Source organism: Photinus pyralis, unplaced genomic scaffold (genome assembly GCF_008802855.1).
Source record: "Photinus pyralis isolate 1611_PpyrPB1 unplaced genomic scaffold, Ppyr1.3 Ppyr1.4_LG6, whole genome shotgun sequence".
NCBI classification, from domain to species: Eukaryota; Metazoa; Arthropoda; class Insecta; order Coleoptera; family Lampyridae; genus Photinus; species Photinus pyralis.
The window spans coordinates 33,828,161-33,843,323 of NW_022170663.1; the positions used below are offsets into that span (position 1 = coordinate 33,828,161).

A 15,163-nucleotide genomic window follows, 5' to 3' on the forward strand; every position below is an offset into this window, starting at 1 on the left:
CGTTAACGCTTTTCTTCATATGATGCTCTCTAGCGAGTGGAATGCCCTATTGAATTAGTATTAAAGAGTGGGAAAGAAGAATTATCATTCATAAGGACAGTATAAATGAGTGTGAGGTACATTAGTAAAGAAATCTGAGCGGTGCAAATGCCGTCATACGCAAAAATATTAAATGAGCGCGTCGAGGTTAAAAAATGAAAACGTACCCATGAAATTGAATATTTGAATTTTTATTATAAAAATGATTGCACGTATATGCAACATAATTCATGACCATTTTTGCAAATCTCTTAATAACTTATTTTAGACAAAAATAAACAAAATGTAAGACGTAGTATAAACCATCCCATAAGCCCACATGAGTAGAACAAGGTAAGGGATACCTACCTCTACCCATCTCTCTCTCCCAAAAATTCGCCACGGCCCCTGGCAATGGCTGATTACGGGCGATGCCGTTCCAGTTACAGAGTATATAGTTCAATGTTGTTGGGTATATTTGAGGAAAAAAGTGATTTTCCCACTTACCCATGAATCGTACGTCCTCTAGCGGCAAAACTGCAAACTTGAAAATAATTTCCAGCGATTTCTTTTAAGGACGGCATACTATTCATGAGAATCAATAGAGGTCGCCACTGACAAATTGCATTGTAAAATTATATCGAACTTTGAGAATGACTCCTGGGCTTATACAATCATTTTTTAGGGTGGTTTTTGAAAATATAAATTCTACATACATTACTCTAGAGTGAATGTATAAAGGTTTTACTAGAAAGACAGTAATTACTACAATATTGCTAAACTAAGACGACACATTTTATTTTTTATTTTAAGCAATTGTTGAATTTTAAAGTACAGTCGCTGTAAAACTGTTCCTCTTCTTTCACTATTGAAAGTTTTGTCATTTAAAATCCAATATTGCAACCAGGCGGACCAGGAGTCATTCTCAAAGATTTCATTTTTAAAGTTACAACAACCGCAATGGCGGCAAGCAGCAGTAGTGCGGCTATTTATTTCGAGATGTCGCTAAGGTACAACTTAAACGGCGCACGTCTGTAAAAAATGTAAGGAACTGCTTCATCCGATTATGATGTCATTAAGTACAATGAATGGTTATTTGTCTAAAGACGAGTACATAAACGTGACCTATACCAACATTCATTTCTCATTTACTAATAAGATAAAATGACATTTGTGATTTGAATGAGCTTGGGCGACCCTACGAAAAAGAAAATCGTTTGGAAATTTTAGACGATTGTGTAACGCTGCCTGTATCCTATGTCTATCCTACGACGTGCATTTCCTAAAAAATCACAGGGGTACAAAAATGCATTTCTTATTTATTGCATATGCATTATACATAACATAACATTGGAGGAGGGGGGGTCGTAGCTGCTGAACCCAGATCTATCATTGAATGGATCTACTCTCGATATTCTCCACCTCTGGCATTCTCTGCCAATTTCGAGGGCATTTATAACTATCCAATGATATGGACTCTACGCCCCCTATAACCCCAGTATGATTTCTCCGGCTTGTCATATAACGAGCGATCAAAAAAGGACTGACAATCGAGTCGCGGACTTTTCGGGTAACCAAAAAATCCAAAGGTTACTCGACAACTCTTTTTTGATCGCATAGTATGAAGTTTAATGAAAATAATGATTACAATTAATTGTAGGAATGACAAAATAAACAAAAACAGTTTTTTTTCTAAATAAAGCAAATTTCCCTATGTATCCTTTTTCACCACGTCAAAGCATTATTATAAAAATAATAACTCAATAACTCTGGTAATAGTGCATAATGGTTTTTTGCGTGTACCTTTAAATGTAATTTAATCCATGTCAACCACCTGTTTACTACAAAAATAATGTTTCACTATCTTTCAATTTTAAAACATGCTGCGACCTCTGATATTTAATAGCTGAATCATGGTTGCCCCATTTCATAAATGATTCAATTTTTCAATTCGTATGCCGTCCTTAACAAAAAATTTTTCCCGAAACTGTGCAATTAACGGTTCCATAAATATGGAGTTCAATGGATATGGCCTGTAACCATTGTTAATGGGACACCATGTACAAAAACGAGCACTATCACCGCCTACAGTACAGACACACCTACTTCATAATTTGGATGATGTCCAAGAAAGTGGTTTTAACATTGGCAGCAGTATTGGCACTGCTGTGCTCCAAACAAAATAATTCATGTGCGACGCAAAATTTACATCAACACATTAAAACTTGTGCAATATCGGCTGTGTAAACCACCCAGTCAAAATGATTATACATTCAAAAACGACATTTCACGGATACAAAAACTAAGAGCAAAAAAATATACAATTGAATGTCGAAACGTTTATTATAATTACAATGCTATTGCTACACAGCTACACGAATTATCTTAACATCTACAAACTAAAATTATGAAACTAAATTTTAAAAAAAGTACACTTATATAATTTAACATTGTATACTAGAAACGTTCATAATTATAGGTATTTATTTAGCTTCCTCGACCTTATCCTCAGTTTTCTTTTCGGTTGCTGCTTCGTCCTTTGGCTCCCCATCTTTTTTTACTTCGCCATCTTTTTCGCTGTAACGTAACCTTGTAAAAGGAAAAGAAACAACTTTAGCGCATGTAACATAGAATACAGCGTGTCTATAAAATTGCAACCATGCTATGTGGTATAATTTGAACCACACAAATCATAGGATAGCTTTAAGACGCACTGCATAGATCTATCTATACTAGGAAAACAAGACAACATTGCGATAAGTTTACCTGTCGTATCGTTGCCCACCTGCATCTTCGTCCTCATCCGAACTCTTATTACCCGATTCCGCTTCCGCTAATATATCGCCAAGATCTTTATTAACGTCATCTGCCCATAGTTTATCATCAATATTCTCTTCATCTTCGCCAGACTTTTCCTTCTCGTCAGTTTTAGATTCCTTTTTGTCTGGTTCCCCTTGTTCCTTATTCTACAATACTTGACATAAAAATCTAAGACAAGTCTTTGAGAATAACCTTATTCTTTTCGCGTTCCTTCTCGGCCGTCTCCTTACGCTGCAAGCGTTCCGCATGATTTGCCAACTCCTTATCTTCTTTGTACCGTATGTATCGCTGCATATGAGTACGCTGTTTGCAATGTTTAGAAAGATTCTTTTCCAGTCCGCCCTCCTCCACTCGAGGCAAATACATTTTACACAGTTCGCAATAGTAAACTTCGACTTTGCGAATTTGCTCGATTCCGACATCGATCTTTTCCTTCGATTTACCTTCACCACCTTCGTTTTTCTTCGCCTCTTCTTCTTCTATTAATAAAAAATAGTGTTACAAAGAAAAATTTGAAAATGAAATAATGTGCCTCCCAGGGAAGGCCTGCGATCTAAAGCAAAATGCAGGTTTCAAACGGGAGCTGATAATTTCTGTCTCGTTAGACGCCTGTACCACAAAGAAATGGTACAGATAACACAGAGACAAATCATTGAATAAGAATCCGAATAGAAGTACAATGGGAATAAGAGAAAAGATGGCCAGTATTTTTCAATCATAATGTGAAGGTGATCCACAGCAATAGAGAAAGTACCTCGAGTGGCGCCTTAGTGTGAAACAAGCTTTATGGCTCATTTGATTCTTAAAAAAGGAATTTTTTTGGAATACTTTGATTCCACACAAAACTATCCACTCATCAAAGCACTAAATAAAAAAATTGTCAAAAAGTGACAAGTGAACATAGCACCCCAATTTTTCGCTTATGCCAAATTTCGGGATACTGGGTGTATTGATGACGAGAATCTCAAATATTAACTGAGTTTTTTGTTTAATGTTGAGGGAGCAACATAATGTTCCTGAATTACATATCATATACATGAATATTAAAGTTTGTACAAGTATTTAATTAACACCCTGTATAATGCCAGAATATAGAGGGAATCGCCTGACTACTCGGTGTGCCGGACTGTCGAGCACCTACTGCACTTAAGATGCCATTTTGTATTAAAATTTAAAAAATACAGAGTGTACTATTTAAAAATCGAAAATTAAGTCTATTCCAGCTAAACCGGAAGTAATAAAGAACTTATAGTGAATATAAGTGAATCACTTCTAAGAATCATCCAGACATTAAAAAAAAATTGGAAGGTAAGGGGGAGCTGTACAGTCCAAAATGGATGCTGAAAGTTTTTGTGAAAGTCGTAATTCTCTTACCTGAGGGCATACGCAATATGTGTTTTTTTCTTGAAAGTGAACACTTTTAACATTTAAAATTAATGTTATGTTTTGTGCCATTTGATGGTCATTTCTGTTGCGGGGCGTAAGGCACATTATTCAGCGAAAATTTCAAACACACAGCACAGAAGTAAAAGAGAAACAAGTTATGAAAGGCGATAATAGCGCCTTTCAACATAAGTTGGAAAATGCGCCAAAAAGTAAGCAATGTGCCATCTAAATTTCAAAATTTTATTGTCACGTTTGATCAAATCTTAAGTGATAGGAAAAAAATCCTTCCGACATTCAATTCGTTTTTACTCATATCACCCACCAAAATTTTATGTTCCTACCTACCGCAAATTCTGCAAAAGTCTGTCTAGTACATTTTTAGTTTTTCTAAAATGCTATAAAAATGAGAAGACAGACGTTTTTACTTGGTAGATTTCTTTAGTTTGACATATAGCCACCCTCCGTTTACCTCTTTATAAGTATTGACCATTTGTCCCTCAAGTGCAAGGGATGATTCCTGGAAAAAGTGCCAAAATTTTGTTGATCTGAAATATGTTAAATTTCGATGACAAAAATGACTTTTGCTAGATGTTTGATTACGTTGCTCAAAATTTCAGTACCCTTTCTCAAAATAACATTTGATAACAAATATCAAGAAAAACTGTTAAACTGGCCCCTTAAAAAGCATTGTGTTATCCTATTCGGATTCTTATTCACTGGATAATCTGAACTAGTGTAAGAGTTTCATACCATCGAAATCTCCAATGGAATCGATGGTCATGAAGTTTTCTAAATTGTCTTCCTCATTTCCAGACATATCCTCTCGATCCGGCTTATCGGCATTCAAATTTCTGGCTTTACGCTGTAAAACCACAAGTAGAGAAGAATGATTTGAATTACTCGCGCTTTACCTTGATGTGTTCAATTGAGCAGATGTGCGTCTCGTACAGCATGGGACTTTTAAAAGTAATGCTGCAAAAACGACAATATGGCATCAAAAACTTCTTCATACTCTTATGGGCCTCGGACGCCTGATGAGTCGCCTTGGGTTGCTTATAGTTCAGCTTGCACAGAGGACAGAAGTTTGTACGAGGCGCCAAATCCTCTGTGGACTTCTCGAGTTCGCGTTGAGCATTGCGTTGTGTAAGACGCATGCGTGCCAAAATGGATTTCTGCTTCATAGCAACGTAGCGCATGGCCGTCATATGTCGGCCACTATGCAAATGAATGCTGTACTTGTTGAAAGTCACGCACCTAATATTGCAATGGGGACAAGCCAGTTTGATGAAGTCTTTTCTCTTCTTTTCAATTTCACTCTCATTTTTGCTGTCGGACAGTTCCTTTTTGACTTTTTTAGGAGAATCCTTTTTCTCTTTACTGTCCTCATCTTTTCCATCTTCACCATTTTCCATCTCTTCATCTTCCTTCTTGCTTCCATCGATTTCTTCTTTGTCATCCTTCTCTTCACTCTCTTCCTTATCGCTTTCATCCTCTTCCTCATCATCGTCATGCTTCCGAATAACGTGATGCGAAATAGCACTAAACAACGACAATTAGTTACAACAGAATTTCAAATATTACACAAAAAATAAACGTGATTAATTAACAACAGTGTAATAGATCAAAATACCACCTTACCGCCGCATCAAGAGAAAACAAAACAAATCTTTACATTTACTTTTTCTATTTCACTCCATTTTCAGCTGTTTGGAGACGTTTACCAGATTCATTTTCTACCAAATCATTTAAAGAGAGCAGTTTTCAGAATCCTCATGTCATACGTCTGTTCGTTTTCGTTAATACATGTAATAACATCGTGATGTATAGATTTGTTACAATTTTCTCCGGTACACACTTCGGCTTGTCGCTTTTGTTAATGCCATACGTTCAATGTAAATTGCAAGATAGTTTTCACCAGAGGTCGTAAAGATTGACAAATTTTATTTTAATTTTTCCAATGTGTGGACCACTAAGTGGAATTGTTACTCCCAGGGAAGGCCTACAATTTTTTTGCAAATTGTAAGATTCAAAGAGGAGTCGATAATTTACGTCCCACATGACGTCCATTGTACTTACATAAATACAACAGATAACACTGGGACATTCATGATAGGTAATGGTAATGAGTAATGACACTGTTAGTTTCTCCCAAAAGGAATACATGAAAATTTGCTTCAAGACGATAATAAAATTCATGGAAGTTATGTATCAGATATAGTATATATGTCACAGAAAATCCATAAAATATAGTTCCAACACAATAGGAAAAAACGCGTGTAATTTTGGTGAGCGAAATTCCCAAAAACCCTATTGTACTAACAAATTCACAGCATGGCTTAATTAAAGAGATTCCATATTGAATCAGAAAATAATATATGAATGAACATTAAACTTCATTGAAATTTAAAAATAATTAATTTTACTAATATACTCTTTTGATTTAAAAAAAGATATACAGTAACCGCCATCTTGAATTTTTCATTTATCCTAAGAAACTTTCATTTTTATAGTTTTTATGGGAGGAAAAAATCTCGGGTTGTCAATTATAATTTCTACCTAATCCTGCCATAATTTTTAATTTTTTAAAATCGCTTTCAACATTTGGTAAATATTCACATTTTGAAAAGTTTTGGGAGCGTGTTTAAAAAATGTTGAAAATATTTGAAAAATGACGGGAGTATTTTAAAATTTGTGTTTTGAAAATGTTTACCAGTGCTTTAGTCCAGGAAATAGAGACTGAAAATGGACCATTTCCTGCAAAACGAGAAGTAGTTCCAATTTTTTTTGCATGTCATGAAAGAACATCTGGTGGTTAAGAATCCAAGTTTTCGACCTCCCACCCCTTGTGCTTCCCCCGTACCACCCTTAAAGCCAAAAAAATTTGGTTGGTTTTTTGGTTTTTCAATCATATCTTTTTATAGGTTATTTTTATCAGAAATTGTAGACTATACAATTCTACACAACTTTTATACACACTACTTTTTTGAAAAATGTTTATTAAAAACGATATCGAGCTACAGAGTTGCTTATATTTTTAAGAATTCTGAAATTTCTATGTAGATGTTTTAACCAAATTTTATACTTTATCTCTATAATTAAGAGTTTTATCTTGAAGTTATCGTGATATAAATCCCCCTACGCTGCACCCTTACCTAAGGGGATGCATAATAATTCAACTTTCAACTCTTGCTAGTGGGGATATTTGAATCACTGTGAGATTGTAGGGCTTTCTAATATACCTACGTTGGAAACAAAAAAATTATCTTACTTCAGTTCAGCTTCATCCTTCATATCCCCCCCCCCCAACCGCGGTAGGAATAGATATCGCGCGGGGGGGGGGGGGGGGGGGTGAAACTGAACTGAAATGAGACAATTTTTTAATTTCAAAAGTGTATTAGAAAGCGCTACAATCTCACAGTGATTCAAATATCCTCACTAGCAAGGGTTGCAAGTTTAATTATTATTCATCCCCTTTGGTAAGGGTGCAGAGTAGAGGGATTTATACCACAATAAATTCAAGATATTTTGTCGTAAAACTCTTAATTATAGAGATAAAGTATGAAATCTGGTTAAAACATCTACATAGAAATTTCAGAATTCTTAAAAATATAACCAACTTTCGAGCTCTATATCTTTTGTAATAAACATTTCACAAAAAAGTAGTATTATATCAAAGTTGTGTAGAATTTTATGGTCTACAATTTCTGATAATATTTTTTTCTAAAGTGAACCATTAAAACGATATGATTGAAAAATTAAGAAACCAACCAAATTTCAGCGGTTTTGGGGGTGGTACGGGGGAAGCACAGGGGGTGGGAGGTCGAAAACTTAGATTCTTAACCATCAGATGACTGTCTATGACATGCAAAAGAAATTGGAACTACTTCTCATTTTGCAAATTAAAACCCTCTATTCCCTGGACTACTTGTAGTTTTCGAAAACATTAAAAATATGCTAGAAATGTTCCAAAAAAATGTAAAAAATATTTTGAAAGTGGAAATGTATGAAAATTCAAAAATCTTTCAGAAATTTTAATTTGACACAGTACCCTAAAATTATCCAATGAACGATTAATTTAATTTAATCTTATGCACAGCTTAAATAAAATTTTGAGTCCTTAAGATCGCAATTGACTGGACCGAACTATTGATTTTTTTCATAGCAGAATTTTTTCTTATGCAAAAACTAAGCGCGAATCTTTTTGCTATCAAAAAAGTAATATTAGCTCAAACTTAAAATGACAAAATGAAAATACGTACTTGCTCCATTAAGAGATATAGAGGAAAATCAAGAAAATTGTCAATTTCAAAATGACCCTATATTTTTCTTAGCTAATCTAAAGTGGTAGCATATTAAATTCTGTTTTCAAAAATATACCTAACACACCACGGATATTTAAAAAAATCAATAAAAAAATTGAAAACGATACAAAGATTAAAAAAATTTAAAAGAAGGTTTAAATGATTCAAAAAAACAACACATTCAAAACGGTTTTTGATGTTTTTAAAATCTTTTTTAAATCAATATTGAATTTTATGAGATGAAAGTATACAGTGTTCTATTTTTAAAAAGGACTCAGATTATTGAACAATCAATATACAGAAAATTTTGTAATAAATATTTTTTGGTATCTCTGTTAACTAAGAAAATATAGGGTCTTTCTGAAATTGACAATTTTTTTATTTTCCCCCTTATCTCTGAAGCGGGTGAACATTTCAAATTTTGAACAGACAATTTTAAGTTTGACCTAAAAAGGGCACATAACGCCTATATTACTTTTTTGATACTAACAATACCCTATAAGTGTTAAAAATAACACCCTGTATCTTAAAAGTAGTATATATCTGTTTACCTACCTACTCAAATAATCGATTGAAAATGTAGCACAACCTCGTTTACAGTACTTTTATTTTGTACCACAAAACATGAAAGATCTTCAAGAAACTGGATTACAAGACGCAGTCAAAAGAATAAAATTCACCCAAGAAAGGTGTAGTTTCAGAAGTTGCCCAAAAATTTAAAGAGATGATTCTAATGCTAGGAAATGACAATGACAGTATGATCCATGGTAGGTCCACAATACTCAAATAAATTAAAATAAAATTAATGTCAACTTTTTGTGTCAGACTTGTCATCTTTCCTGCGCCAAGTTCATCATTAACAGCAAGCAAATAACATTTTCTTCTTTTGGACATCCATCGTATTTTTTCTATTTCAGTTGGCATATTTATTATTGACCATAGAAACAACAAAGTTATCTAATGTGGAGAACAGAAGCAAGTACTGCAATCCATGCATCTCGTCAGAAAAAAGTACAATTAGAAAATATAAGAAAAGTGTGGTTTCTTCTAAGTAGTCTCACTTTACAACACAAACTTTAGGCCTATAAAAAACAATGAACAAATTACGCATTTCTCTGTTATGCTCCGGCTCAATCTAATAAGCGTAAAAGGCATCTCCACCATGATAACATAATTTCACACAGTGTTTCAAACATACCAGGTATTAACCAGTGAAATTTCTGGAATAAAATGTTGATTTACCTCCTTAATCTAGAAATTTTAAGTCTCCTTGCGTAATCAGATGTTGTCAATCGCGGCGGTAAACGTTTCCGAATAGCATAGGAGCTCTCTATCAGACGTCTGCGTGGAGGCACCGCTCTAAGATGTGCACCTCGCATTCCTCTAGTGCTGATACGCCCTCGATACCCTCCTCGAGGGGTACTAGAAATGGGTCGTGTCGGTCGCCGAAATTCATCTCTGCCTGTGGAATAAGAAGGCGGCCGTCTGTCGCGTGAGAAACTCCTGCGCTCTGAAAAGCTATTCGAAGGGTATCTGCCACTTGAACTGTTGAAACTGTCACCTTCATGGCTTCGTCGCGAACTTGCTGCCTGAATAAGATACGTAATTATACAACGGCACTGCAAGGCCTTCAGACATCGTGTCTACGTGGCCTTCAGTAAACTCATTAATTGTATGTTGATTTGATAACAAGTCATAAAATCAAAAAATCGTGTAAGCTCGTGATTCTAATCAAATCTATGTGAACATTTTTCTGTGTGTAGAATGGCATTTTGCTTTTTTTTTGGTTATATAATTATCGCAAGTACTACACATATGGTACGGAAGAAATTTCTCAAACAATACATTTCAAATGGGATCGTCCCCAAAGACGAGACTCCAATTTTTTTCTTATCAATCTGTTTTACGGCAAAAGTGCCCTACTCAAACCTGTAAAGCGAAAAAGAAACTGTGTCAGATTTACTGAATGTACCTCGGGTCTCAAGCGTTTGCGTTCGGGTGAACGTGCGCCGTCACGACCGGGATATCCTCCACTTGACAGCTCCTGAAACAATAATTGGTTTGATTAATATTGCTGATGAATTTTGGAAGGATGTGAGGTGGAGAGGAGATCCCAAATAAAACATTTATTTAGCCTTCTCTACCATAATTTTTTTCCTTTTTAGTCCAGGCAATAGAGAACATATGAGGACCATAGCTTGCAAAATTAATGGTAGTTCTGGAAATAGGCTTACTCTATGTTTTTTGGGTTGCTGAATCCAAATGTTTAACTTCCCACCAAAAATTCCCTCCTCAAATCTTGAAAATTAGAAAAAAAACATGTTTTCTTAGGAAATCATTTTTTTGCTGCACCAATAAAATTCCTACAAATTGGAAATGTAGATAAAGTATGCCACCAACTACCGAGCGGATGGACCAAAAAATTGAAAATGAAAGGCAGCGATAAATATGGCAAGGTAGCGAAAAGTGTCGAGGTTTTCGAGGAAAACGATATTTTTTCATTTTTTTCAAAATTTGGGGGGTTGCGGAGGGAATCTTTGGTGGGAAGTTAAAAATTCGGATTCATCGACACGGAAAACATAAAACCAATTTATGTCCAAAACTACCATGAATTTTGCGTCCTAAAATTATATACATATTTCCTGGACTATTTTGACAGTTATCAGTTCGATCTATTTAAATGTCAAAAAAAGGCGTAAAATAAATCAATTTAAGAATTTGAATATAGTCCAGGCTATATATTTAAAAAAAAAAAAATTAGTTACCGGGCGAAACCAGGTTTTCCAGGCAGGTGAAATGAATAGAAATTGGGAAAAAATAATTAAAACAGCTGAATTATTTCGCGGGTGAAATCCCGGGGGTTGAAAGGGAAATTGGTGTTTTGCAAATTGTGGCAAAACTATTAATTTTAGACGAAAATGTTAAATGTAAAAGTTAGAGATTAAAAAAATGAGCAACTTTTGTATCTGCACTATTTTCACATAACCTCCAATTTTCCTAGAAAAACCGGAAAAACTGTTTTTTTCGTTTTTTATTCTTATTTTTGCGAAAAAATGTCGTAGGGGTTTGAAATTTGGAGGAAACATAGATTGTTTTATGATAAAAAATAAGATAATTTTTGGGCCCATAAAGTTGAACCGTTTCCAAGATCTCCCGATTTCTGAAAAAACCACCTCTTTTTCAAGGGGATGAAAAATCTATTTCATTTCATCGTACAGAGGTGCGCGGGGTAGAAAAATTTTCGGGAAGACATATTTTAATAAACAAAAATAAAAAAATATTATTCCTATAGCAAAAATTCGAGAAAATCGCCAAAAACATGATAAATCAACATGTTGGATGTTAAACATTTTTTCGAAATCTGTCTTCTTGCTTCTCTTTAATGTTTGCTTAAATATTCTCTTTTGTTATCTTATGTTCAACTGTTTTAGTTAAAACATCTTTATTATTTTTTTTTCTGCATTTTTACCGCAATAAAAGCAATTCGAAGTAAAATCGAATTCTTTTGCTTCCTGAACAATTTCTTTTTGTTCTCTTGTGTTGTGTTCATGCATTTTTCCTACTTTATCAAATTTCTTAATGTTTTTACTTTTTATGCACATAATAAAGAATTTTTTAGATGTAAATACAGGGCAATGGTAAGATTTTAAATTTTACGAAGGTGTATTTGCATGTTTCTAAATATGTGAGGTTGCATATCAGACGAATTATGCGTTTTTGAAGACTGAAGAGTCTGTATGCTTGCCTGCTCCAGTGCCGTCCTTAGAGTGGAGCAAGTTTACTCTCGTTAAAAAAGTTTTGGTTGAATGAAAATAATATAATAATATTTTAATATATAAATATACAGGGTGCCCATTATGTATGGGATATACATAGTATAATTATATCTCGGTAAAGATTTTTCTATATGAAAGTTGTTTAACATTTTATTTCCCATAATAAGGTAGCATTCCATTGTTTTTATTTCAGAAAACAAATGAGTAACGAAAAATAATTGATTTTTTTAAAGTAGCAATGCACACTTTCATTAGGCTCGTTTGATAGAGATTTTTTCTCTTTTCAATGACATAACACTCGTGTAGAAGAAATTAATTTTTATTTTTTGTGATAGATTATGCCACTGCCTTGCAGTTAATCGTGAACATTTTGAACATTCATTATGAGGAAACCCATTTTAATGCTAATTTCGTTTTGTCTTCAAGGTTTAATAAGAAACGTACACGTTCATTTTTTTTATTTTGATGTAGGATATCTGGATTAATGTTATTCATCTAATTATGATACATTTTTTTGAAAAATTTTCTTGAATAATTTTATATACATTCGATATTTACCGAGATATATATTATATTCCATACATAATGGGCACCATGTATAATATAATATATAAAATGTCTGTCTGACTACCCGCGCAATATGTTCAACCATTGATTAATTAAATCCTTCAATCAACGGTTCAACTATTATTGGGTAATTAAAAAACCTACGAACGAAATTCTCATTCGCACGAGATAGTAATTAGTCGCGAGCAAAGCCTCGCGCTGGCCGGTGAGTGAGTACTCTTGCATGATCTCCTCCTTTCCCTTTTGCCGCGTGACATTCTAAGTGCTTAAAATGATGACTTTGCATGTATAATTTTGCACAAATTTCCGGTAGAGGACCCCCCTCCTCCGGGTGTATTCCATACCTCCCCCCCAATCATATTTCGCTCCAGGCCTCGCATTTGATAAGGACGGCTCTGGCCTGGTCGATCCCCAACAAGCAATGTTGTAGCTCAATTTAGCCTGGACTAATAGAAAATATGTGTTTGAATATATTTAAAGGTTTTAAGAACGGGGTAGGCAATGGTGTGAAATTTTGCGCCAAAACACCTATTATAAAAAGGGGGCTAAAAATGAACTCAAGTTTTAATTCAATTTAAATTTTTCTCAACACCCATTAAAACATATTCCTTCACAAAAAGAATGTATTTGCAAATGCTAGAACGCCAGAAAGGGTGGGTGGCCATTTATAAAATATTCAATCAGTATTTTTTATTGTATGACCTACATCTACTTTCAATCATATACTCATGTCATTTGAAGTAAAAAAATAAAAATACAGCACAATTTGCAGTATGAAACTTTCGTGTTACTCCCAGGGAAGGCCTGCAATTTTTACACAAATTGCAAGATTCAAAAAGGAGTCTTTTACTTTACGTCCCACATGACGTCCATTGTACTTACATAAATACAACAGATAACACTGGGACTAAGAAACAATTTCATTAAATCTCTTTTATTCCGCGAGCTCAAGAGCAGTGTCTCTCAGTCTCCTTTCAGTTCAAACATCACTCTCGTTCCCGCTTTGAGTACTTTAAGGAATGAAAACATATATTTACCCCGCGGTATGATTTGTGGTAATCATCATAACCTCTAGACGAACTCGTATAACGATCGCCAGAAGTTGAATACTTCGACCTCGACTCTATAGTGCTGGAATACGGCGGAAATCTGCCTCTACTCGACCCGTATCCTCCGCGTCCTCTATCGGACGGTCCGCCCCACGACGAACGACCGGATCCGCGATAGGACGAAGAAAATCCGCGACCGCGGGTCATAGCGACAGCTTGACTGAAACTAAATGTGTATCAATCATAATTTTGGTCAAGTGTTAGTGTCAAAAAAAAAACTTGATTAGATTAAAGCACACAAATAGGACATAGTGTCCTAAATAAATAATAAAAAAATTGTTTACCTTGGTCGGTAGTAACTCATGGTGGTCCCACTGAAATAAAAACATAAATGAATACCTCCATTTTTTTTAGGTAAACGGGAGGAAGCGCTTGGAGAGCTAACCAAACCAGCGAAAAGACGTTTTGGAAGGAAATACGCTTACCTCGACCGCAATTTATAAGATTATACCTAAACGTATCTTCGGCAATGTTCCCACAGGAATTACACACTATTTTCTAGTTCAACGATACAATTCATGCAGTACAATTAAAAAAAATTCGCTTAGCACGCCAACGCAATCAGAGAAAACCGACACCAACACGACAAACAAGCTTCTATTAACCGGATGTGGTTGTGACTTCGCAGCTGCGCAACAACGTCAAACGTTATTGATTTGATTAAAAACCAAGAAATTAAACCTAAATTATTGCTAAATTGCAATAAATTTAATTGATTTGACTCCGTGATTTGAAATCGGCGAATTTCTCACTTCACTTTCAAGACATATTTACCATTTAGTAGTATTGGTGTTGGTGAACCCCACCGGATATACCGTTTGAAATATTCCCGCGTCAATCAGATTGTACTGTATGACCGCAAATCGAAAATTGCTTGAGTGGAGTTTATTTGATTTTTAGTGGTTGGTTGGTTTACATGATTTGTAAATGTATACACACAATAACAATTATTTCATCGTGAATCTTCAAAAGCCAAGGCAAGGCAGTAAACTTGCACTTGAGAAGGACATATTGCCATCATACAGAACATCAGAATGAACCAATGCAAGAACAGGCTACGACGAACCAGGCGAAGCAGTCAAATACCTAATAGCAGAAAAGAAGCAGAGTATCTGCAAAAAATGATGCAGTGCAGATGAATTGCACGAAAGTCAAGGAGCAAAGTTTGCTCAACAGAAGTAAGAGT

At 34.8% G+C, this 15,163-nt stretch overlaps 1 protein-coding gene across 3 annotated transcripts; it reads right to left on the bottom strand.

Annotated features, from left to right (window-relative positions):
* Window positions 1–2,342: 2,342 nt before the first annotated feature.
* LOC116173313 (zinc finger protein on ecdysone puffs-like) lies at window positions 2,343–14,583 on the bottom strand. 3 transcript variants are annotated; one of them, XM_031490690.1, is made up of 10 exons: window positions 14,403–14,583; window positions 14,262–14,291; window positions 13,906–14,137; window positions 10,498–10,569; window positions 9,768–10,114; window positions 5,136–5,763; window positions 4,975–5,086; window positions 3,031–3,317; window positions 2,785–2,984; window positions 2,343–2,607 (listed from the first exon to the last, which is right to left on the bottom strand). In XM_031490690.1, the coding sequence occupies exons 2-10, from the start codon at window positions 14,279–14,281 to the stop codon at window positions 2,502–2,504; spliced, it is 2,004 nt and encodes a 667-aa protein (XP_031346550.1). In that variant the 5' UTR covers window positions 14,282–14,291; window positions 14,403–14,583; the 3' UTR covers window positions 2,343–2,501. The 3 variants fall into 3 exon arrangements, with proteins under 3 accessions (XP_031346550.1, XP_031346551.1, XP_031346549.1); XM_031490691.1 differs by having other exon boundaries at window positions 2,343–2,595; window positions 13,906–14,143; XM_031490689.1 differs by having other exon boundaries at window positions 13,906–14,143.
* Window positions 14,584–15,163: the final 580 nt, after the last annotated feature.

What these genes read in the sequence shown, in the direction of transcription:
- LOC116173313 (XM_031490689.1), bottom strand. Translation starts at nt 14,281, where the DNA reads ATGAGTTACTACCGACCAAG. An exon ending in AAAATTTCTAGATTAAGGAG is followed by an intron (nt 5,764 to 9,767) that starts GTAAATCAACAT and finishes GTCGTTGTTTAG; the next exon opens with TGCTATTTCGCATCACGTTA. An exon ending in AGGAACGCGAAAAGAATAAG is followed by an intron (nt 2,985 to 3,030) that starts GTTATTCTCAAA and finishes CAAGTATTGTAG; the next exon opens with AATAAGGAACAAGGGGAACC.